Source organism: Protopterus annectens, chromosome 2.part0 (assembly GCF_019279795.1).
Source record: "Protopterus annectens isolate FY-2018-M chromosome 2.part0, PAN1.0, whole genome shotgun sequence".
Lineage (NCBI taxonomy): Eukaryota > Metazoa > Chordata > Ceratodontiformes > Protopteridae > Protopterus > Protopterus annectens.
In genome coordinates, this window is record NC_056728.1 from 1,273,681,230 (window position 1) to 1,273,708,632 (window position 27,403).

General features: G+C 37.4%; 1 protein-coding gene across 4 annotated transcripts in view; it reads left to right on the plus strand.

The window, feature by feature from the left end:
- The window catches only part of LOC122793445 (probable E3 ubiquitin-protein ligase HERC4), a 1,684,714-nt gene that overhangs the window by 1,322,441 nt on the left and 334,870 nt on the right, over positions 1-27,403 (plus strand). For all 4 annotated transcript variants that reach the window (XM_044061446.1, XM_044061448.1, XM_044061445.1 and 1 more), the window contains one exon: positions 25,561-25,666. In XM_044061446.1, coding sequence (XP_043917381.1) covers positions 25,561-25,666 — 106 coding nt within the window. The remainder of the gene's footprint in view (positions 1-25,560; positions 25,667-27,403) is intronic.

The following is a 27,403-nucleotide window of genomic DNA, read 5'->3' on the forward strand; positions in this document are numbered from 1 at the left end:
CATCGTTTCCCTCTGCTAGACACTCATTAGACCCATTATAGAGTACAACGCCCCTTTTGGAATGTACCTCTGAAGACATCTGCAGCAGCTGGAAAGGCCACAGAAGTACCTCATAAAGAGGATTACTGGACTCAAACAAATGCCCTACACTGACCGCCTAAAAAACTGCAGCTTTACTCCGTAGCATATCGTTTACTCTGAGGTGATCTCTGCCTAACATATAAAGCTATGTCAAACCCAAAGCTGTTGGACATGCTACACCTAAAGAAATCCCAATCCCTCCGAGCTACACGCTCTAGGGACCTAAACCTTGTCACCACAATAAACAGAACATGCTGGAGGGATAGATTCCTATCCCAGAGACTTCCCATACTCTGGAACAGGCTACCCATCTATGTCAAGCAAAGTTCTTCATTAGCACTCTTCAAGAAAAATCTTGATGAGTGGATGGGAAATAGGAAATACCCCCCGGGGATCACTTCTGTATCTCTGCTCGACTGTGGCACAGGAAAATAACTTTCTGGGGTGGCATAAGCCAGGGAATCTTATTGGCTAGGCTTACATAGGCCCTTGGACCGATAGCCTAATACCTACCTATGAACTTATGATCCTATGAATCCTGATCCAGAAAGTAGATTTAGTGCAACACATAAACTGATCTCAGAATCCAAAAAGACTATCAAATTATTCAGTAAAATCATCAAAAAGTTTTGCAGGAGTTAAATCCCCTGTTCTCCATGTGGGTGGGATGTGGCCACACTTCACTGGTAATTAAATATTCTAACTCCGATATCTCACAACCTCAGCAGAAGAGGTTACAGTTGGCTTTGCTAGAAAGCCATGTGGTTTATTTTCCTCAGAAGAGGAAATAGTTTGCTTTATTGCACAACCAAGTGTTTCATTTCATACAGGCTGTATAAGTTTAGAGTTGAGTATTTTTAATTAACAAGGGTGTGAAATGTGCAGGGGTATTGCATCCCTATAAAACAGTAATACTGAACAGACAATGCTGATTTTACCTCTCCTACTGTTCAAGGAACTGCTTTGAGGATTTAAATTTTTATGTTAAAGTTGCTTGACATTACAGCTTTATGTTTAATCACTGCCATGTTAGAAACATTTACACTTTAAAAGACAAGTAATCTCCGTGGTATCCCCGAAGTCTAAAGTGTAGTGGGTCCAAAAACAAAACGAAACTTCTCTGTGTGGAAGATTTTCAGTCCATATATTTTTAGTTAATCACTGTATATTAATCAGACCAGACAATAGTAATAGAAGTAGCGAACTTAAACTCGTCTTAAGTCAAAACAAAACAAAAAATAGTAATCGAAAATATATAATTATACAGCATTACTAAGTATTCTAAAGTAATCCAAGCAAGGCAGGCAGTCTGTTTCCAGTCGAAAATCCTTTATTAAGTACACAGACAAGTGATCCAAGTAAAACAAAAATAGAGTAATAATTTCCTCACAAGCTTTCTAAATATATATATATATATATATATATATATATATATATATATATATATACTATTTATCAGGCACGGGAGTGGTTTATTGTGCTGTAAAACAAAGTGTTATTGGTACATATGTTAAATTCACATCCCTTCCCCCATCAGTGTGACATTCAAGCTGGTCCTGCCCTACTTAGTAGCTGTCATAATAATATATAACCCTTATGTACTTTAAATAAAATGTATAATGATGTGGTACCTCTTATTTAACCAGATTATTAAGTAGATTATTAAGTCTGTGATTTTATCCAAGACAATATACTGCATGGCTGGAAATATAGTAACCTTAGTTCATTTGGCAATCAAAAATATATACATAAATATATACATATACATTTTGCATGTAAAAATCAATTTCTATTTTCATAACCTATTGTTAACAAAGATCGTTTTCGTCCTTCTAGACTTCTTCAGGTCTGTGTACAAGACCCCTAAAAAGAAACTATAAAAATATATATAATTGTATAATTAGTTAGTATTGTTATTACACATCATTTTGAATAAAAGTGGAAAAAATAACCAGAAAAAAATAAAAATAAGAAAAAATGTATGTATGATGATGGAAACAAAATATACACAAATTTCAACTGATTTAAAATAGTATTTAAAACCAATTTGTAGAATAAAATAAAATAAAATTAGTCGTAAACAATATGGCAATTTTCTAAGTTCCAGTGCACTTTTAATTGAACAGTAGTAGTTTAGTCCAGGCTGCCTAAAAGAGTTCAGCTTTAATTGCCACATGAGTTATACAATTATATATATTTTTATAGATTGTTTTTAGGGTTTTAGAATAGGAAGAAGCTAAGAAGACATTTGGAGTGCAGGCTAGAGATTGCCTTCCTTATCAGGGATTAATATCAGAGTATAGACAAAGTGAAATGGATAAGGGAATCCTAAGTGAAAGAACTGCAATGGAGTTTTTAGTTGAGTCTAAAACAAAGGCTGCTGTAAGGATCATTAGTCGGGCATATAAAATATTGTATGGTAATCAATCAGAGGAGGTCAAAAAAGATTGGGGAGAGAGGCTAGATAAGCAACTCACAAAGAAAACAATAGGATGTCATATGCATGGCTCCCAAATATGCAACAAAATATAGAGGATTTAGGATCATTGCCTAGGAGTGCTTGCATAGTTACTTTTATACCCCAAGCAGACTCCAAAGAATTTTTACTCAGGTAGATGGCAAATGTTGCAAGTATGATGACGAAGAAAGAGGTAGCTGGGAGCATATGTTCTCAGAGGGTAAGGAGTTGGCAGACTTTAAAAATTCCCTTCAGAATACTCTGTCAGGCATACCTGGGCAAGCAAATAAGTATAACTAAGGGAATAATGTTTTTAATGAGCTGGGATACAGGATCTGAATTACCTAAACATAATAAGGCCTTGTTAAGTTCAATTCTGGTGGCTGCTAAAAAAAGCAGTTACTAGAAAATGGAAATAAAAGTGTCAACCAAATATACCTTAAGTAGTAAATATTGTAACTGAGATAAAAGACCAAGAAGTGAAATCTTTAGGAAAAAGGTAGGTGCAAACAACATAGAAAACATGGAAATCATGAGAACAATACATGAAGAGAAATGTTTTTGAGGAGGAATGAGGTTTAAGTGAAAGCAGGAATTGAACAGTTTATGTAATGTTGGTTTAATTATATTGTATAGAACAATATGTGTGATGTATAATGTTTGTAAATGTGAACTTGTTAATATAGTTTGATTACTTTTTAAGTTTGCCTGTGTCACAAATGATAATTAAATTAGTGTTTTTTTAGTGTTTATTTACTAGGTTATATTTTATCATAAGTTATTAAAAACAGAAGTAAACTGTCGGACTCCTGATTTACCGCAGATCAATATCTCCTATATTTCACAAGACTGCGGTGGTGGTGCTGCGGTAGCATTGTCGCCTCACAGTTAGACGTTGCCCTTTCGATTCTCAGTTAGAGCGTCTTCTGTGTGGCGGCATGCATGAACGGGCATTCCTTCGTTGAAGGTTGTGCGTTAGACCCGGCAAGCCAGCACGTAAAACTCTACTGCCAAGCATTAGCAGACCGGAGTTCCGCTGTGGTGACCTCTAACCGGGAAAAGCCGAAAGACACAAACAAACATAGATACTGCTATAGTTCATAGGTTCATAGGTGTAAACCAGGCTAATGACCACTAGGGCATTTTAATGCCTAGCCGTGCAACCTAAATGTATTCCAAGAGTTATTGTGTCCTATAGGTTATTTTAAGGGGTGTGTGTTAGCTAGGGCATGATTAACAACTGCCTCTGTCTATCAGAGACATAGGTATCAGACCAAGGGTGAATCATCAATTTCCCATCTACTCCTCCAGGTTACACTTGAATAGGGTTAGGGAAAAGCTCTACTTCGCATGGATGGAAAGCCTGTTATATAAAATGGGAATTCTCTGAGACACATGCCTTTCCCTGAAACATGTCCTATTTATGTCACAAAGTTTAAGTTCTTAGATCTGGAAGTTTTGATGCTCTTCATTCTGCGAATATCCAAAAGGTCCATCAGAGTGGGGTCCATGGATGCCTTGTATGCCACACATAGATTGCCTCTCAGCAGTCTATAGAAAACAGAGTATAGAGATAGGGCTTTGAGAGGATTTGAATAGGACTTTGTGCTTACTCCCTGTATTATTTTTGTGAGGAACCTCTGTGGACATTCCAGTTGTTGCATGTGCCTGGTCAGATATGAGCATACTGAAGGGGAACTATACCCAATGAGGGTTCTGATGTGGGAAGAATACAGTGGCAGAATGACTTCCCTGGACCTAGATGCCATGCCCTCATTTATAAGCTGACTGACATAGAATAACTTTCTTACTACCTTAGACATATGTTAGCCGAGAGCCAGGTTACTATCTACATGCACCCCCAAATCTCTGACTACTGGGTCTACCCTTAGGGAAGTTTTATCGATTAGATCATTTCCCTGGGTGGCTGACTTCCCAGTATGCATTTTGGGTCTGTATTAGAACATCGAAGTTTCAAAACTTCAAATGTTCTAATATTGACCCCTGTTCAGCAAAAGCTGAAAACATCGAACAAACAGAACAGCGAATTCCTTCCTAGGGAAAAAAATTTGCTGTTCCAAAACACATACAACACAAGCACACCAAACAAACACACATACACCTAAAATTTTGCACCTAACCCTACACTAAACTATACACACACCACTAACTATCCACTTACCTTAACCCAAACCCTAACCTTAAGGTCCGTCGTTATCGCACACTCACCTGACCCGCGTCCTAACCCTAACTCACCTACCTCACCTTAACCCTCACGTCCACACAATCGCACACTTACTTGACGTGTGCCCTAACCCTAACTCACTTAACCTGCCCAAACCCTCACATCCACACAATTGCACACATACCTAACCCGCACCCTACCCCTAACTAACTAACCCGCCCTAACCCCCATGTCCACACAATTGCACACATACCTAACCCGCACACTAACCCTAGCTAACCTAACCCGCACTCAATCGCACACTTACCTGAGCCCGTCCCGTAACTTTCCACCACAGCTCTGAAAATACCAAAGCAATAGAAACGGACAACTGAATTCTTTCCCTAGGAAAAAATTTGGTTTTCTGTTGCTTCAATATTTTCAGCTTTCGCTGAATAGGGGTCGATATTAGAACATTCGAAGTTTTGAAACATTGATGTTCTAATATAGACCCTGCATTTCTTGGCATTGAATGTTAAGCCGCTCCTCTCTCAGTATCAGCTTAACTCACTCAGGCACACTATAAGGGACCTGTTTGATGGACCACTAAAGCCTTGTGCCTACATAGTGCTTTATCAGGTGGGAGCATCCTGGTTTACCAGTAAATGTGTTCCCACAACTCCTGTAGTACTCCCTGGATCTCCTGAACCTGACCAGGATTTAGCTGCCCCCTTCCCCCACATGTGTCCTTTTTTATTTTTTGCCTCTCTTTTCTGTCTTCTGTTCCCTTCTTCCTGTCATATGACATATGCTTTAGACTCTTTCACATCCCATGCCCAACAAAATTCAATATACAGCATAAACACTTTTTTCTTTGTATGTTATTTTCTCCATACAAACATTACACTATATGATGTTATCACAGTGTACGGGTATTCTTTCTACTCATTTTGCTGATTAAATTATTGTATCCTTTTACTTTACGATACTGTTCATATTATCCTGACTTCTATCAATCTGCATGGTTAGCCTTACGTTGCCACTCCCCATCAACAAATGATAGATGGATAACTAGACACTGTTGAATTAATATTGATTAAAGTTTATTGTTTCTTTGGCTGTATTTTTGCCATGCTTTGCCTAAAAATGGTCTAGATAGATCAGTGCTGTACTTGTTAACAGTGCCCAGTGAACAGACAGGATGAATTACATGTCTGTGGGGGGATGCATCCATCCAGGGCACAGGGAGCAGGCAGGCTTAGTCTCAATCCTGCCATGTCAGTGTTTGCACAGTGTTGCATATGAATACAGATAGCAAGACAGGCTACTGGGGATGCTGAGCCTCCAGTATACCAGGTATACAGGCTAGCACTAGTACAGATGCAAAGGACAGTACATGTGGCTGACATGCTCACATTTGCCGTACTACAGCATAGTGTCAGAACAGTTAACTCACAGCAGCGCACAGGGCTGTTTCACCATAGGGGTGATAGAGACACTCAGAAAGCAGGTTTTGGCTAACATGAATGGCCCTGCCTACTCAGACTGACCCAAATTTACATCTACAGTTGTACCTGACCTGTCATGTTACCAAAAGAATGAAAATGCCTGCAGATGTTCAACACACAGGAGACTGAGTAGCTACTGCTGATGTTGTGATCACATGGCAAGTGTACCCCAACAAGGATAAAGTGCATAAAACCTTCCAGGACCAGGTATGGCAGGGACTGATTCAGTCACAATAGGATGGGGCTGCATGTGTCACACAGGGTCACTGATATGATCCTCCATGCCAGGATTAAAGTTCAGAACATAGCGGAACTTCCAAGATGGCTGCACACTGAGTAACAGCTTAATTCTAGCTATGTCAGTGTGAAACCAGAAACTTAGCAGAGAAAGCCAGTGGACCTGGATTTCTAATTAAATTTTAGTAACTGACTAGTAAGTGCACTGCCTGGATGCCAGGAAAAAAAGAAATACAGAGGACCTGAAGGAAAATCAGCTACAAAAGGTGATGAAAAAACACTGACTGGGAAAAGTACTGTAGCTGTTCAGCAAAAGGCAAGTGCAAGCTCCAGACATGACTTCCAGTAACCTTGAGGAAAGTATAAAGCAATTGCATACAGACCTGAGGAAAATAAATGAAACACTGATGGAGTATATCAACTCAAAAAATAAAAGGCTAGAAGAAATGGAAGAAGCTTTAAACAGATACTTAAATAAGATACTCAAAATGAAGAACAGGCTGGCTGAATATTAGACTACACAAGAAGAATTGTCAAAAAATAATAGAATTGGAGGACAGAGCACGTAGAGAAAACCTGAGATTTTCTGCTTTGCCTGAAAAGCTGGAAGGAACAGACTGTATTAATTTCATGAAAGCACAAATAAGCAACTGGACTGGTATTCCACAACAGGAAATGTTAATTGAAAGGGTGCATCATGTGTACACTCCAAACCTGGCTATGAGAAGACAACCTATACCTTTAATAGTAAAAATGCAATTTTACCAGCAGAAGGAGTTGATTCTGACAAAACTGTGGCAGAAGGACAAAGTACTAAAGTTAGGAGACAGCACAGTGTTTGTAGAGAATGACTACTCATACAACAGGAGAAAGAGGAATACATTTATTCCATTATATAGGGAATGCTGAGGAGCAGGCATGAGATTTAAACTACTGTACCCAGTTATCTTCAAAATATTTTCCCTGGAGGAACAAAAACATTTTTTGATTAAGTACATGCTAAGGAAGAAATACAAAAGTTTGTCCAACAAAAAGTGAGCTGTGAAGCAGAAGGAGATTCTGCTTCTTGCTTTTCTGGTAATAAAGACCACAGAGAGACTGTACCAGTGAAACCTTTCCCAGTGTTTCAATGGAAATGCATGAGAGAGGGGGGAAAAAGCACACAAGTTGACTAGAGGAATCGAGAGTGCACTGGAAATAAAGCAGAAACAGGGTTTGGGAGATGGCAATGAATAGGAATAGAACAAGAAAATCTGGAAATACTGGACTTTCTTGGACTTTGTTAAACTTGCAGGGGACTCTAAAGCATGTGTCCTACTTCATGTCATTAAGGTTTGGAGACTAAATTCAGTAACTTGGAAACTGACAAATGTAGGATTATAAAGCAATAATTATATTTGTGAAACAGGACAGAACAAGAAAATCTGGAAATATTGGACCTTTTTGGACATTGTAAAACTTGCAGAGGTCTTTAAAGCATGTGCCCTACTTCATGTCAATAATATTCGGACGAATACTCAGGAGAGGGGACGATGAGGGAGAGAGTTAACTAAGTAAAACAATTTTTTCTTAACTATTATTTAAGTGGTGCATGATTTTCTTTGCATGTTATTAAGTTAGATTTTCAGTTATTTTTAAGTGTGGTGGGGATACTAATATAAATAGGTGTTTCTATTTATTCTTTTTGTTTCTTTCTCCCTTCTCTATTTCTTCTTGCTCACTTTTAAGAAATGTAGGCACTGCAATGTTTAAAAAAAGGATCTGGTTAAAAGAACATGACAAAAAAAAAATTAGTGTGCCTTTTCTCATTCTTGCATAAGGGAATGACTGGTTTAAGGCCATTAGCTTCATACAGTAACAAGTTTTAACAGAAAGCAAGTAAATGAAAAATAATTTTGAATATTATAAGGTATTTTTTCTGGTAAACAGTCCTGTATCTGGTTGTCATGTTACTAGCAGACAATCTGATGAAGAGAAATGGCTTGGAGAAAATGTTAGCATTCAAGTGTTTTCCCAGTTGGGAGAGCTGTAAAGATAAGGCAAAACCAGACAACACTTAATAGAATCACAGACTCTACCATGCATCTTAGCATGGATAATCTTTCTTTCCATTTAGGTTGAGCGTGTGTGTGTATGGCTGTCAGTATGGAACTTTTGTTCCTATTATGGGGTAAAACTTTATTATTTAAAGATGTACAGTAGACTCTCTCTTATCTGGCTTCACTTTAACCAACCTCCTTTTTAACCCACCATCACATTTCTGTAGTAGCCCTAGTAAAAGCCAACAGAGAAGAACAACATTTTTGCCTCCTCTTGGATAAATGACAGACATTTGAGTTTTAGACTTCATATTCATTCATATTCATTAAAATGCATAATAACACAGATCATGTTATTCTGTCTGATTGCTTTTTCTGATTAACTAGCCATTCATTTATCCAGCCTAAGGATTGGTCCCAGTGAGACTGGATAAGAGGGAGTCAACTGTACATAGTCTTGTGTATTATTATTAAGTTAGTAGGTTTTACCGGGGTATTGTGTGTGTGTGTGTGTGTGTGTGTGTGTGTGTGTGTGTGTGAGTGTGTGTGTGTGTGTGTGTGTGTGTGTGTGTGTGTGTGTGTGTGTGTGTGTGTGTGTGTGTGTGTGTGTTTGTGTGTGTGTTTGCGTGTGTGTGTGTGTGTGTGTGTGTGTGTGTTTGCTTGAGGGTTTTAAATAAAACAAAAAAAATCTGCAAGATGTGACATAGGCTCAGATGGAGAAGACTACAAACAATTGTATAAAAGATTAACCTAGCAAACAGTGCATGCATGTGACACAAAAGCTGAAACTAGACATTTAACAAAAAGTTGTTATACATAAAAGGTGGGGATAATAATCCCTCAAGAATATGGTTCTTTCTAGAATGTCTTCAAATGTTAATGGTCTCATAGATAAATACAGAAGAGTAGTGAATTATATTAAAAATGTAGCATGCAAATAGCTATGCTACAGGTAACACACTTGGAAAGAACTGAACATCTGAATTTGATAAAGAAAGGTTTTCAGGATGGTTATTCAGTGGAATGCCTGGGACAAAGGAAGAGAAGAGTACTTATATTAATTGCTAAAGGAGCTCCAATAGTACTAGAAGAGGGGAAAAGACAGTAATGGTAGATTTGTAGTACTAAGGGGCTACTGGCAAGGGAGGAGGATTATACTGGCATGCATTTATATTCCACCAAAAACTACCATAAAGGAGCTTAAGTAAATTCTGGGAGAAATAATCAGCTTTCTGCAAGGAATATTATTTATAGGTGGGGACTGGAATTTGATTTGCAACAGTGATGTTTTGTCTGGGGGGGGGCAGAAAGGAAAATATAACAAAGGAGGGTAGATTCTTGAAGACATTTATGAAAATATTTGGCATGGAAGATGTGAATTCAGTACTAGGAATTCGGAGTGAATTTACATATTATTCCCAAAGGTACAAAAACTGGGATTACACAAGTTGAGGAGGTATTTCAGAGCACCATAGTTAGGGCACCTATATATAGGACAGGCAGAGCACTATAATTCATGGTGGAAAGAGATGATGTTGAAACAGGGGGGAAGCTCAAGTAACAGGGAGAGACTGGGATTTTGGATGCGGACCTTTAGAGAGAGCAACAGTAGTCATACAGAGTGTTGTTATATACATAAAGTGGCAGAGGGTCTTCTAAGAAGTGAGCCAACACAGAAGTGGAGGGGGATTCTGCCAATAGGGATGACTGCAATTAGGGATATAGACAATAGGCAAGAGGGGGTGGAAATATATTTCAGAAGACTGGCAAAGAAACCAAGGTATTGGGGCAGATAACTGGAGAGGCAAAGCTAATAGAATGGGAAGACGCCAAGAACGTATTTGGACTGCAGGCTAGAGATTGCCTTCCATATTATAGACTTATATCAGAGTATAGGCAAAGGGAAAGAAATAGGGGGTCCTAAAAGAAAGACAAGCACTGGTAGAGTTTTTAGTAGAATCTAGAACAGACGTTGCAGTTAAGAAAAAAATAATTAGTACAGCATATAAAATATTGCATGATAACTATAAGAATCAATCAGAGGAGGCTAGGAAGGATTGGGAAGAGAAACTAGATAAGCAATTCACAAAGAAACAATGGGGGATGTATGTATGTCTCCCAAATATGCAGCAAAGTCAAGAAGATTTAGGGTCTTTGCCTGGAAGTATTTACATAGGTATTTTTATATCCCAAGCAGACTCCAAAGAAATTTTCCTCAGGCAGACAGATAATGTTGTAGGTATAATGGGGAGGAAAGAGGTAGCTGGGAACATATTTTCTGGGAGTGTAACGTGTTGAAAGACTTTAAAGATTCCCTGCAGTCTGCTCTGTTGGAGATGCTGGGTGAGCAAACTGGAGTAACTAGGGAAATGATTTTTTGAGCAATAATACAGAGTTGGAATTGCCTAGACATAGTAAGGCCTTGCTGAGTCTAATTATGATGGCTGCCGAAAAAGCAATTACTAGAAAATAGAAATCAAAGCCTAAACAAATTTTACTAGAAGTAGCAAAGATAGAAACAGAAATAAAACAACTAGAACTGGGAAATTTAGAAAGGGGTAGGAGTAAATTACATAGGAAAAAATGGGAAATGTGGGATCAGTACATGCAGAGGACGAACAAGGTTTAAAAGAAGGCAGGATTTGAATGAGCTATGTAATAGGTTCATAGGTTCATAGGTTAGTACTAAGCTAGCTGCCCTTGCGAGCCATTTTAAGCTTAGCCAATTATCCCCTGTGAGAGTCAAACCCTGTACCTTGTGTTTGTAAGGCAAACACCTTAACCATTAGGCCACCCTCCCAACCTCCCTGGTTGACTAACAATGACTGGCTATATTAAAAGTGATGTATAATGTTTGCAGCTACAGTTGTATCAGCACGGTTTGGAATATATAATGTTTGCAACTGAGATTGTGTCGCTATGGTTTATTTCCATTTATATAAATGTAACATTGCCTGTGTTATACATGATAATTTAATAAAGATGTTTCTTATTTAAAAAAAAAAGTTCAGAACATATACAAGGACAGGTAGATCACTGGGAGGTTTGCCCCCAAATATGACACCAGATCAAAGACACATAGGACTTCCTACTGTCTTTCAGTAGTGGCAATAAGAGAATCCAAATGCCTGGTGGTGCATTGCATGTGGGAACTGAGCTGGTCATGGTGGAGATGCACTAGGTGAGTATGGTACATGCCCTTCCTGTAGGTCATTGTCCAACAACTCTGCTTAGTTTACTCAGACATACATTCTATGTTTTTGTTATCTGGGGACATCAGGGCTGCAAATGAGACTACCTACATCTTAATATACGTATGTGTCCATACTTTATGTATATTCTTGGCATGTAGCAGTCTGTGAGCTACATGGCAGTGGAAGCATACATACACTAGCTTTCACACTTTTAACTTATCTCCATGCATTCACAGGTTCCACACGGAGAGGAATGAGTGCATCAAATCAGCTCATGCCTGATGTCAAAGTGTCTCTACAGGTTGCCAATAAACAATGTCATGAACTTGGCACAGTCTGAATACACAGTGGCACTGTCAACAGTACTAACAATGTGGGGCACACTCCTATTTCTCTCAGCTGAGACAACAGTGGAGGTCTAAAATGAAAATCCAGCATCACCTGTGTTTACTCTAGGATGCCCTATCAACGTCAGCCCCATACCTGATATGCATTGAGTCAACACAGGCAGCAACAGAGGACCACACAGCCTCAGAGGTGCATACACATCACTGAGGACAAGTGGTAAGTGGCTGCTGGAGCCATAATGGAAGAATATTCCATGATCTGAGTATTACCCTTTGCATTAATCAGTACATGTGCAAGACTATGATCCTGGCACAGACATCTACTATTCAAAGCAAGTCAGAGTTGCTTAGTGTGCTGTACAGCCTATGTGAAAACCTACAAATATTACAGGGACTGTGGACAGTAACTGCCTACATGGCAGCCATTAGTGTGTCTCTCTGTCATCCACTGCAGGGACTGTGGGCACTGACTACCCATGTGGCAGCCATTAGTGTGTCTCTCTGTCTGAGGGGAACTGGATGCCATGGTCATGGTAGTGGACAGCTGGTCACTGTGGGAGTGCACAGTCAATTAATACAGATAGCACACATCTTTCTTGAGATGGCAACACAGTCCATGACTACCTCCCTCCCTGGCCATTGTTGCTAACCTGACATGGCCAGCACTCAAATAGTTATACTTTGGCCTCCATTCATGCCCTGGGCTCTCACCTGGGAATCGCTAGTACACATACAGCACCACTATAAGCACACCTCAACAGGCATCTTATTTAGGATCATGCAGTTCAACATCAGTCCACTGATCAGGGCCCATACCATGGCTAGCAGATACCCATGGCCAACTACTGTATAATGGATGCCATCCATCTGTCCGATCCACAATTCAGGGGCCATGGGGACATTTCTGCACCCACAACTGGTGTGATGCACCATCTCCTGGAGCAGCTGCCTCTAGATATGACTCTGCAGGGTCAAATGGTTCAACCAGCCAGCATTCTACCCCTGGAAGTTGTACCATGTAACCTGAAGATATGATTCCTGACATACCATAGACCACTTTGCATGTGCTTACTGTAGGCACCACAGCTAACCCTACCACTTATTCTAGGGTTTCAGTCCCATGCCTTTGTGCCCCCAACAGATCAAATGATGATGACTGTGACATGCCCATCCTGTAGCAAATGTGGGTACGGTAATGCCTGATGCACAGTGTAACCAGTCAATGCACTATAAAGCATAGCCTGGGTATGTAAATGTATGCATCCCTTTTGTCCTGTTTTTGTCTTGTTATGCCCTATAATTGTCAATCAGATACCACCTGTTTGCAAGTGATGTGATGTATTGAGTCTATCTCTGCTGCACATGAGGGTTTGCTACAGATGTTTCCTGTGATGACACCTTAATTGGCTCCCCCTCTGCTGCTGGCAGAGATTTTCCATCCAGTGGCTCATGCTCCCCTTGTTGTAACAGTTTTCATGGCACCATATTACATTGCATGATGCAGACTACAGATGTCTTGCTTCTGATCTTAAGCTCTCCCAACACCATCACAAAAGTACTGTTTGCTACATTACCTGTTTATCTGTTGTGCTTTCTCTACCTCGCTGCTTAAAACCCTCTTTCATCAAGCAGTCAATCATGCCTGCCACATTGACATCAGTGTATGCTAATTTCCCAGCCTAATCCACCCCAAATCACTCCTCCTGTTTAACCCAAACTTGTGTTGTTGTTAAGTGCCACTGAGTTAATGGCTCATGGCAACCCTATGAGATGTTACTATAAACTGTGTGTTGTCTTCAGTCAGACAGCTTATCACTAATAGTGGGACATCCATCACTGTAGTTATTGTAGTTATTGTATGAATCCATTTCATTGCCTTGATCTATGGTGCAGAGTCCTGACTACAACTGAAGTGAATGGGTTTGATTAGCAGCCCTGGTCCTGGGAGAACCAGGCAGGGATGAGGAGATGGGGAAAAATGAAGTGGCTTGATCTCCTCACCTCTTGTGGAAGGTAGGAAAGGATGAACACATGCAGGTGCACACCAGTAGTGTGACTTTTCTGGTGGAGACCTAAGAAACCACCATTTTTGCTTCAACAGGCAAGTGTGGCAGTGCCTGAAAGGAAACATCCATTGTCTTAGTGAGAGGACTCCTTTCACTGCATCCCATTCCTCAGTTCTTTGTCGGGAGTGTGCAGGGGAATGGGGCAGTAAAAAGAAAAAGAAAATAAAAATCAAACCATCTCTTAATGCTGTCTGAATGGTGGCCTCCTCTGGACAACCCACACACCAGTAATGTGAAACAAATGGGCCAATTGATCAGGATGGAACTGTTAATTGGCAGAGAGTTGAGACAAAGAATGATAAAAAAAAAAAATCCATCTCTTTGCCAGTCTCCTCCTTTGACATTGACCTTGAACCTTGCCAGGCATGTTGTTGTTTTTCTAATCCTCTTTTTCTTTGCATAATATGTTTGAAGTAGGAATGTCAAAGCCTTGTCACTTGTACTTGTAGGGATTGCTTAAGTTTTACCTTCTCTAATACTCAATGAGTTGCATTTCTGGCACTTCACAGTATGAGCAGTATTTTTTTGCCATTGCTATCATTCAAAGGTAACAGTTTTTTTTTCCTGTCTTCTTTCTTTGTCACTCAGTTTTTTTAACATCCATATATGATGTTATTGAAAGTACATAATTTGGACAAGTCAAATCATTGTACATAAAGATGCATCTCTGCACTTGAAGGTCTCATCTAAATCCTTCTTGGTCAGTCAGATATATGAGTGACTCTTTACTGAATTTCTTGACTGCTTGACATTTTATTATTGATTGTTGATCTAAGCAGAGCTGGATGAAGTTGTCTGCCATTTGTATTTCTTCACCATTAAAAATAAATTTGTTGATTTTATCATTTGTCAGGTTCTTTCCCTGCTTTGTATTTAGGTACAATCCCATTTCAAGACTATCTTGCTTAATCTTGATAAGAATGTATATGATTTCACTTTCAGTAATTAATATAATCCAAACAATGAACAGAACAACTCCTTAATCACTGTATGTTAGACAGCACCCTCCGTCTATGCTATTGTACAAGGTTGCGAGTGACACACGACTCGAATAGGGATAAAATAAATTTAATGACAGACTGAAACTCATAGTACATCCACAAAACAAACAATTCATAAAACAGTTAAGCGCTTTCATCTGCTGAATGCAGACTTCATCAGAACAGCTGACACAGTTAATCCAATTCCTTTTAAAAACTTTTTGGCGCCAAGATTTCTAAACATCTAATTTAAAATGCTTTTACTAAACATTTGGCGCCGAAAATCCGTTCATTAAATTTAAAGTGCAAGTGAAAGGTGTAATCCAAAGCAGCGAAGAGCAGCAAGAAACAGCGATAAGCCAGAGGTAATCTCCACAAAAAGTTTATTCAAACACACGACATAAACCTCGTCCAAGTCCTTCTCTCAAGCGCTTTCGCTCAGTGCAATACTGAGCTTTATCAAGATAACAATGCAGGGCAAAGTAGCCTTATTTATAGGTCTCTATAGAGATCATGTGCTTCATTAGTTAAACTCAATCAAGTTAAAATTGAAATTAATTGCTGACTAATTTGAAAATTAAACAGCACAATGTTGCATAAAATACATAAAATCCTAAATAAATACCTTTTCTTAGATATCATATAGTTAAAAAATATTATTTAAAAATCACAAAATGTTTGTGAATAAATAACTAAATAAATAATGTTATATATATTATTTCATAAAACCATATTTGTAGTGATTAATTGTTGTATCACTGTTTAGTGTGCAAGAAACATAAATAGTGCAATAGAATACCACAATAAACAATGTAAGTAATAAGTAGTAATGAATAGAAATCAATGTTAAAAATACAAAAATTAAAAATAAAAATAATAATCAAATGTTAAATATTCAAACATTATTACATAGATTATGCTCCCTATACTCAGAATGAATGCAAAATGCAAATAATTTAATACAAATAAATAATGTTAATGATCTCTTATTAAATGTTATATGTTATAACTTAGCCCTTCTTAATTTCAAAACACTGCTTAAATTTATATAGTCATTTAACCTTGGCCATTTAGCTGCATCCAATCTCAGCTGCCATATAACCTCCCTGTGTTCCAGTTTAGTCTCCCAGTCACCCCCTCTCTTGTCGGGTGTTATCTGGTCTAACACAATAAACATAATTTCCATATCTGGGCAAGACAAAGAATGTTTATAAAAAGCATTGGTCTCTTTTTTCTTGGAAATATCGTAGAAGTGTTCATAGATTCTTCTCTTTAGGGTCCTTTCTGTTTTCCCAACATAGAAACTTAGACATTTTGTACAAAAGCCTAAATATACAACATATTTTGCATTGCAATTAAAATACCCATTAGACCGGAATAAATTTTTCCTAGATGGAATGTATATACTATGATCGTTCAAAATGGCAGTGCATTGTTTGCACGTTCCACATTTATAAGTTCCTTTCTTAGATCTACTACCAATGGTGTTTGTTGTTTCTTTTCTCTCAAATAGTTCTTTCATGTTAGTACCCCTGCGTCTAACAAATTTAGGGTTAATTGGAACCTTTGTTGAAGAATCTTCATGCAATGTGAGAACTGGCCAATACCTTGTTATTATTTCCTCTATCAAATCAGAGTTGTTGGAAAATGTATATATATAACTAGTTTGTTCTAATTGCTGGGTATTCTTGTGCAAGTTGTCCACTTGCAGTAACGTGCACCCTAAAAGTGGTGGGTATTTTTCTTCTCTGCATGCGGAAATTTCCATGACCAAATTATTAACTAGTTTGGCCGGATAGCCCCTTTCACAAAATTTCTCTTCTAAAAAGCTGACCTCATTTGAGAAGTATTCCGCAGTACTACACATTCTAGAAGCACGGATTAGTTGCCCTTTGATAATTCTTTTCTTTTGATAGAAAGGATGACTGCTACCAAAGTGTAGATAAAAATTAGAATATGTGGGTTTCCTGTATACTCTTGAAGCAAACTTGCCATTGGTGAGATCTTTGATTATAGTTACATCCAAATAGTTCAAACTAGTGTTACTGACTGAGTGTGTAAAAGTCAAAAAGGAAGTAGTGGAGTTAATGTAATTAACAAATTTCTGAAAATCCACCTCTGTTCCATGCCGTAGCAAATATATATCATCCAGGTATCTGACGTAGTGTTTGATGTGTTTCACCCAGTCTGTGCTAAATATAAAAGTTTGTTCCCATTTGTGCAATACAATGTTCGCATATAAAGAGGCACAAGAAGCTCCCATTGCAACTCCCAATTTTTGTTTGTAAATTTCGACATTGAAACAGATGAAGTTGTTGTTTAACACAATATCCATGAATTCAGCTAGCAAATTCGCAACATTGGCACCAAGATTGGCTTCTTTGACCAAAACCTCATTGAACCAATCCAGACCTATCAAATGCGGTATACTAGGGAATAGTTGCACTATGTTGATAGTTACCATTAAAAGGTCTGGGTGGTACAAGTGGGATCCCATACCCTTTAAAAAGTCCCAAGAATCTTTGCATATGTGGCTTAGTGATGTAACAAACTGTTTAAGGACGTGATCAATAAATTTCCCCAAAGGTTCCGTGATGCTTCCTTCACTAGAAACTATTGGTCTGAATTTCAAAGGGTCCAGTCCTTTATGGGTTTTTGGGATGCCAAAAATTACTGGAATTCTTGGTTTGGCTACAAGTAAGTAATTATATAGCTTTTCATTGATGGCTCCTTGTAAAAGATGGTCCATTAATAGATAGTTAATTTTGGAATATGCTATGTGTAGCTCATTTGTTGATATCAAGTCATAGTGCTCAACATCCTGTAACATGTTATAAATGTGTGCATCATAGTCTATATTGTACATCAAAACTAAACCCCCTCCTTTATCCGGTTTCATTACTCTACACCCTTCTTCTTTTAAAAACCTGATTATGTGTGTTTCATTCAAACTTAAATTCTGGGGACCTGTAGCAGATTTTCTAATATCAATGGCTCTTAGATCTCTTTCCACCAATTCTTCAAACACCTTAATGGAGGGGTGTGCGGGAGGGTTAAAGGTGCTCTTTCTGGTGAGTGTGTCACCTTGACAGGGTTGACCCTTAAAGTATAGAGACAAATTCAGTTGCCTAACAAACATTTTAAGATCTATTAGTTCTTTTTCTAGATTAAATGGTCATGCTGGTACAAAATGCATACCTCTTGTAAATAAGTTGAAGTGTTCCTTCCTTATCTCTAAATCAGTGAAATTATAAACAGTAAAATTATTATCCGTGGTCACCGTGTAACTAGTGGGGGTAGTAGGAGGTAAATCCAAAGGTACAAAACTCTCTTGGTTGGGGTTGAATGCAGACTTCATCAGAACAGCTGACACAGTTAATCCAATTCCTTTTAAAAACTTTTTGGTGCCAAGATTTCTAAACATCTAATTTAAAATGCTTTTACTAACCATTTGGCGCCGAAAATCCGTTCATTAAATTTAAAGTGCAAATACAGCAGAACTTAATGCAACATATATATAAACTTCCTACAATTGATCCATTTCCTTTTCGTATAGTACTATTCAAATATTCAAATATAATTAAAATATGTGCATTAAATAAAATCCAATATAATAAGATAAAATAAAATGAAAATAAACATATTTAAACTCTATATATAATTAATTAAAATACATTCAACAAATTCCTTCAAAGAATTCATTCATTCAAAAAAAAATTTTTTTCCCCTATTCAAGTACACAAACCCCTCATCAAATAACTATTATTGTAATAATAAAAACAGCTTTATAGCTATAAAATCATTGATGCCTGGCTCTCTAGTGGCATCTGTCAAAATTTGCCATGCACTTTCTCTTTTGCCTAAAAGTGCTTTAAAATTGCCCCCTCGGGGGGATATGTGAACTTGCTCTATGATGGCAAATTTAAAACTATGCAAATTCCCACATTTATTAATATGTCTGTAAAGTGCATTTTTTGTATCTTTGACTTTAATCTTATAATTATGGTCATGTATACGTTTTCTAAATTGCCTTTCAGTTTTACCTATGTAAAAGGCAGAACATAATGTGCACTTTGCCAGATATACTATGTTTTTGCTGTTACAATTCCCCCTTATGAATTTAACGTAGGTTTTGTTAAAATCATCCAGCCTACATCCTACCATCTCATTGATGTCTGCACACTGATTGCAGGCCCTACATTTTCTAGTGGTTTTCCCCACTCTGTCTGCATCTGCGGTCTTTGACATTTTTTCTAATAATCTTTTAATATTCATACCCATTTTATAAACAAAGCCCGGTCTGTCACCAAGTACTTTTTTAACTTCATCATCAACTATTAATGTATTCCAATGCCTACTAATAATATTTTTATATCATTCACATGAGGTGAATAAGTCAATACACATACTCTATTTAAACCTAGTTCTTCAGTCCTTAATATTGATCAAATCAGTACCCAAAATTGGTACATATTTTTCCCCCATTCCCTTATCACATAAGATGTAATATCTTCAAGCAGTAGCAGGGGATACCCTCTATTGAGGAACATGGTTGTAATATTTTCCATTTCCCTTCCCATGACCTCAAAATTGGATGACATTCGGGCTACCCGAATACACTGACCATTAAAGATGTTTTTCAACATATGTCTAGGATGGTTGCTAGTGTATTCTAGGTACCCATTCGAAAACATGTTTTTCCTATATATTTCTGATTGGAACCCTGTCTCAGTGTGACTAATATAGGTGTCCAAATAAGCAATACCATTAGTACCAACTTTGTATGTAAATTTCAAAAAACCACTAGATTGATTAATATATTCTATAAAATCTTGAATATTTTCAACTGGTCCATTCCATAAGACAAAAATATAATCTAAAAATCTAGTGTAATACATTATGTATTTATAATACTCACTACTAAATAAATACTGATTCTCCCATTCTAACATGACCAGGTTTGCGAATATGGGGGCACATGAGGCCCCCATAGCCACACCTTTTGTCTGTTTATAATATTCCCCCTCAAAATAAATAAAGTTGTTATCCAACACTAGTTCCATCATGTCCGTAATTAAATTAACCTGATCCCAGCTCAGATCAGAATATTTTCTCAAACTGGTACAAAAATCTTCCAGTCCCTGTTGCCTTGGAATACAGGAGAACAGGTCAACAACATCAATAGTGATGAATATTAGATTACTATTCCATTTATCCTGGGTAAGATGGGTCAAAAGCATCCATGAATCTTTAACAAGATGTGATATTTTACTGTATATCGGTTTGAGCCATCTATCAATAACGACCCCAATATTAAATGACTTTGATCTACTCCCTGAAATGATAGGACGAAATGGGGGTTTTACAATATTCTTATGAATTTTTGGAATGCCAACAATCGTGGCCAATATTGGATATTCTACCTTTAAAAAAATTAAACAATTCATCTGAAATCCTAATATCAATAACATATTCATCTAAAGCTAAATCAGTTTTTCGGTAACTCACATTGATCTCATTAATTGATGTTATTTCATAATTGCCAGATTCCATCAAAATTGTTTGTTTTTCATTAATATAATCAGTGGTATTGTATAAAACAATTCCCCCTCCCTTATCCGGCTTCATTACCCGGATATCTTTATTCCTAATTAATTCCTCCAAACAATTCCTCTCATCCAGAGTTAAATTGTCCTCACTTTTTTGTTTCTTTTTCATTTTGTTATATCTATAAATGTTGTGACAAGTTATTTCTTCAAAACTCGTCACTTTTTTATGTCCTAAAGGTATAAAAGTACTTTTCTTCTTAGGGAAAGTAAGTTAATTATTTGTTTTACACTCAATCGTGTTTTTAAACACCAACGCTAAATTGATTCTATGACAACACAATTTGATATCAGTAATAGTATCAACTACATTAAATTTAACAGTAGGAATGTATTTCATACCTTTTTTAAACAGGGTGAAATGTTCTTCTTTAATAATGATGTTAGTATAATTATAAACCTTTAAATCATTAAATTCATTAACAATTTTCTCTATTTCATCCTCTTTCTGGTCCATACTTCCTAGTGTACCATTGTTATTAGATATTTGTGTATAAAATTGCCCTAGTCCACCAGCTATAGGTGCATTACTATTATCTACCATCTGCCTTGTCGATTCCTCTGAGGATAACTCCCCTTTGGTGACAGTGGAAAAAAATCGACCTCCTTGAAAATTCAACCTTCTCTCACTATAAGTCTCCCCACTATTATTAATTGTATCTCTCTGATTCACATTCAAATCCTGTTTCCATACATAGGCTCTGTTATCACTATACTGTTCCATATCCCGCTGGATTTTCTTACTTTTCCTATCAAAAATTTTTTCCGCCCTACTTTCGGCCAGTTTATATTGCTTTGCATATAATTCTTTCCATTGGGGGAACACTAAATCATTCACAACATCATCATTTAATTTTTCTAATTCATTAACTAATTGAATCAATCTCTCATCATTCTTTTTAATTAACAAGTTCATATAACTGATCCCAAAACTATTAAATAAAGCATTAAATTCTCCCTTAGTATCATTGTCCATACTCACCCCTATGGGTATTTTAAAAAAATCTTAACCCCATGGGAACTATTCCTAGTGATATACATTTCATTAAGTAGGCATTGTCAATTTTGATACTCTTTACTGTCAGCAGTAATTTACCCAGATAATATATCATGTCCTTCAATGTTCCTTTGTTACCAGGAATGTTTCTATTGTATTCAGAGTTTATATTACTGATTCCATTATTGCCAAATTCATATTCACCAGTCAAAAAATTGTCTAACTTGCACTGTTCTCGGTCATTTCTACTGGGTAAATCAATGTTCTTGCCCCTAGGGCTAGATGTGTTCATTACAGTACCTTTGGAAGCAAACACTTTAGATTTGGTGATAGTTGCATAAGTCTTAACAGGCAACGGACGCTTAGGACGAGTGCCCAGACGTTCAGTGTCCTCATCTACGTGGAATAAAGAAAAGTCAAATGTGCATTCATTGTCAGATGTGTTACTGACATTGCAGTTTGAAATCCGTTTATACAATGATTCCTTCGAAATAGCTTGTGTTCCACTGCATGGCCCACCTTGCCCATTAGGTATTTCGACCTGAGTGGATACATGACTAACTGATAACATTGTATCCTTTCTCACTACATTGTTACTCGGCACATTATACCCTATATTTTAAATACGCCCAACTGCCTCAATTAAATGAGACACTTCCTCATGTAAAGAGTTAATTTCAGCTTTCAGTTGATGTAATTTGTCCTTATTCAATAAAGCCTACGTCACTTCGCTCACGCCTTCCATAGCTGCATCCAATAATCCAAACAATGAACAAAACAACTCCTTAATCACTGTATGTTAGACGGCACCCACCATCTATGCTATTGTACAAGGTTGCGAGTGACACACGACTCGAATAGGGATAAAATAAATTTAATGACAGACTGAAACTCGTAGTACATCCACAAAACAAACAATTCATAAAACGGTTAAGCGCTTTCATCTGCTGAATGCAGACTTCATCAGAACAGCTGACACCGTTAATCCAATTCCTTTTAAAAACTTTTTGGTGCCAAGATTTCCAAACCTCTAATTTAAAATGCTTTTACTAACCATTTTCAGTAATTAATATGTCATCATCAGCATTGCAGGAGATGTTGATAATTCTTCTGATTTTCACAGCTTGATTTCCTTCATAAAGTCCTGCTTCTCTGATGATATGCTCTGTGTATGATCTTAATCCATGCTGAATCATATTTGGGAGAAACAGAAAAAAGAAAAGAAAGAAGGAAACTTTTCTTCAGTTTTGTTTACCATTCCTCATTCACTTTTTTCTGTTTTTTAAAGCCTGTCCCACTGATAACTTAAAAATGAAACCAAAAAGGAGAGATTGGCACAAAAACAGCAACCATGGCAGGCTGCACTCCACAGAACCATTTGTTAAAAAAAAATATTATTTTTGTAAGAAATGGTTGTGTGGATTGGGATGTGCCACGGTTGATATTTGTAACTTTTATACTAATAATATGCCACTTTTAGGATTTGTTTTTTATCATATCCATTCATCTCATCATTATTTTTATTCTCACATTTTATTTCAGTTTCTATCAGCCCTCATCATGCATCTATTTTGACTGCAAAATCACCTGCTTACCCAAACATTTTTCCTTTGATGTTACCTTTTCCTCCCAGCTGGTCTCCCAGGTCATCTACTTAATCTACACTAGCAAAATCTTTATCCTTGTGGTGAGTCTGCATTTATAGTCGTCCTCCGAGATGGTTATGTTAAATTCTGCATGTCAGTTCTTTGTCTTTCTAAAAAACCTTAGTGTAGCCAAAATGACAGTGTCCATTGCAGCCTCCTCCATTTACACTCCAGCAACACATCCTCACACTGCAAGCCATGCCTCACTGTCATCTTGACATCATTGTGTTTCACAGACACAGGCCTTCCCCTGTACTGTTTACTTTCTTTCAGGCTGCCATTGTATGTGTTTGTCTCATAATAGTTATAAATTCGATCAAGATTGTCCTTGGCTTTGCAAACGTAGCTTCAGTCTCCAGCAATGGAAAATGCTTCACCTGTGAATTATATAGGAAGTTTCTCACAAAGCTAGTCCATTCCGCCATCCTGTTTCTCACATTATTTAGCAAATTCAGTTTTTCCACTCCTTACAAGATCCCATGCAGCCGTAGATTCTGCTTTCTTGTCTTATCTTCCATTTCTGTTGATTGGTGCTTCGTTTGTTCCTACTGTTTGGAAATGAGCCTACAGCCACTTCACCTCATCAGACATGATGACTCAGAGTTACCTAATATAAACATTGAATAAACCTTTGAAAATGTGTAACTCAGTTTATGTGGCCTCCAAGCTAATAGTTACTTCAACAGCATTCAGTCGCAGTACCTTTCTTGGCTCTTTACCAGATGGACTTGGCACATCATGGCAGTACATTCCCAGTCACAAACAGCTTCTTCTTTGTTGTATTACAAATTCACCATAGCGTATTTTTCACTGTTTACCAAGGATCAACACCTTTAGTCCGTTACATGCCCAGAACTATATTGAAAGTACTATTTTAACTTAAGTGGAAAGTGGTTTTAATAGCTCTCTAAATGGAGTTCCCAGAGGGGTACCCAGTTTTAAAAGTACTGCATGTGTCCTCCCCTACAGAAATATAAATAGAGTGAGACTGAATGCTTGGGTGTAACCTCTGTCAGGAAGTAAGACTTTTTGGAAACTCCCCAAAATGAAGATATACTCATACTTTCAGTCACACTGCCCCCTGGGGGAGCTGGACTTTAGTCAGGTTTCCAAGAAAAGAACACTCCTACATTTATTGTTTTCTTTAAATGTTCCTGCTCTGTATTTCAGGTCATTAACATAGGTCTCCACTTCTTCCTCACTTGTTACTGCATTTTAGTTTGAATACAAATGTTAGCTTTCTATTTTTATAGCTTTTTGTAACATTTTTACAAGTCAGACTTTAAGAGGAGCTCCATGCCATCTAATGACCTTTTGTATTTACTAACAAAATTGCATCCATTTTTATCAAAGCACTTCCTCAACTAATTATTTACTGCACAAATGCTGGGTCCTAAAGCCTCATGAACCTTTTGTTAGTAACCCAGAGCCTGAGGTTACGTTAGCATTTCGCATGCTATAAAAGTCTGATGATCCTTTAAATCTAGACTTCGGTCTTAATACACTATTAACTTCAGAGTCTCTCAGGTCCTCAGGTATGCTTGATTTTAAAGGATCAGACATTTCTGTATTACAGATATAGTGGCATACCTTATCAATACTTTGGTTAATCTATAACCAAACAATATTTATTTGAATTTTGCAGTTGATTACCCCTAAAATGGATACTGGAGTAAAGTGAAACAGTATAATCCTATGTTCAGCATGTTGTTAGCATTCATTCTATAACTTGTGTCAGCTGTCTTTTGCATTGCCAAAAATACAATAATGACAAAAGATAAAATGCTCCTATTAAAATACAAAGGCCCCTGCAGATGCATTGTTAAATTGGGACACTGTTTTACTGGTGTGGTGGTACGGAGATGACTATTAAAAATCCCATTTTGATGCTAGGATCCCCCCCCCCCCCATAGTAAATGCTTATATCATACTTAGTTAACTAGTAATTGAGGAAACACTTAAATGGAACATTGAGGGCTAACCTGTGTCAAAGGTAAACTATGCTTTTAACTCATAAGGAACTAAGACACAGCTTATATTTGCAGACTCGAGTACTGATTGGTTGGTTGGTTGGCAGTATGCTGCAGAATGTTACTGGTAATGAAAATGAAAGATTGAACAGTGAGAGGAAGTAAGGAATAAGGAATTATTTAAAAATAGTACACTAAGAAGAGAAGTAATCATACATGTATAACCTTCATTTAGATTTATGTTTTATAATTATTTTTTACTTGTAGCAATGATCAGCACTTCAAGACATCACCAGTGGAACTTGGAGTGGACATGTCAGCAGTTAATCGGTTTATTGGGAAAGTCAAGCAGTGTCCTTATATCCTAAACCAGGTAATACACCACCTGCGCAAGGGCACACACATTTATATATATATATATATATATATATATATATACACACACACACACACACACACACACACACACACACACACACATACATACACACGCACACATTTTCACATTTTGCAGGTTTGTAATAAGGTATAATTCTTTTATTGTGTTTGTGTTTTTTTAAAAGAATTTCTAAATGATAAAGGACGATGAGTAGATAGTGAAGGAAGCAAGATGGGTGAATGAGCAACTGGCTTCATTAACATAGTTAGGATTCTTCTTTCAAACACAACCCCCATACATAGAAAACAATCACCATTGTTAGTTCAGTGAACAAACATCATGTATCCATAACAGTGTGGTACAACATATTGAATGAATAGCCATTTTCTAGCTTATTTGTGCTGTGATTAACTTTTATAGGCTATTTTCAACTTCTTTTTCAAAACTTTTTTTGTACTCATAGCTCTCAGCCACTTTTTATATACAGGTCTAGAGAAAGCATGTCTTTTCAGGAAAGGCCTTCACACCTTTTTTTAGTTAATAAGACACTATTGATACCTGCTGGAAGCAAAAGGACCTGGACAGGACAGTAAAAAAAGGTGGGGGGAGAAGCATGTCAGTGAGATGGGACATTGTGCCTTGTGGTCACATGCCTGCCTGTGGCCACCCATTGAAAAGTATGCCCAGCAAACCCCAGGCGAGCATCTTAAATGGACGATGACCCATTTCTGCCTAGTCTACTGCTTCTCCCTGGTTACCTTGCCTTTAGCCATTCAAGTCTCCATAAAGCTCCTTCCCTTCTGTAGAAATGGAATCTTGATATCTGCTGGGAAATAGCAATCAGGTGTAAGGGGGGTGTAATAAAACTACAAACTTGAAGTGTTTGTACTGCATGTCAGAAAACAAAATCTTGTTGGAATGAATGCTTATGGTGTGAGATGTGGCATGCCAGACATGCTGTTTCTGAATGCAGGATGCTGTCACGGCACTACAATATTCAACCACTTAGACAGTGATTGTCCCAGTCTTCCTAAGCAAGTGCACCTGTTTGCCTTTAATGTTCATTCAGTCACTTTATAATACCAGCTTTAGCCTGTTAAGGCTCATGGAAAACCAGAGTCTGGCTTGGCAAGCAACTGGCATAAGGTATAGAAATAGTCAATGATAACATGCCAGTTCATTGTAGTATAAATGCTCAGTCACATTACACACACAAACACGTATGGGGGCAGCTGCAGTATCTCATGTTCACCAGTCAGCACATCTTTAGAACGTGTGTGTTTGTGCCATTCCTTCCCACATCTTTGGAATGTGGGAAAAAAATGCAGATCCTGATGAAAACCCAAATGGACATAGGGACGCCATAAACTCTGCTTAGAAGGCATCCCATGCAAGAAGTTAACCAGATAACCAGGCAGTGTGAGGTATCAATGTGAACAGTTTCACCACCAGGCAGCCTGTGATTGCTGCAGTTGTTTATGACGTTATGCTTTTGTGTAGTCCTTTATAGTCTAAAACACGTTTAATTTGCCTGTAACGACTTTTAAATTATTAATGGTTTTTTGAAACAGCTTTTTATTTTGTAGAAAATGTCAGCTTATATCCAAAATGTGTTAATTTAACATTCCATTTTCAACATACACAAATTACAGCCTGCTGTTAACAAGATATACAGATTTGTTTTACTCGCAGACTCTCGCAGCCATCATTATGACTTACTTAAAAGCTTTA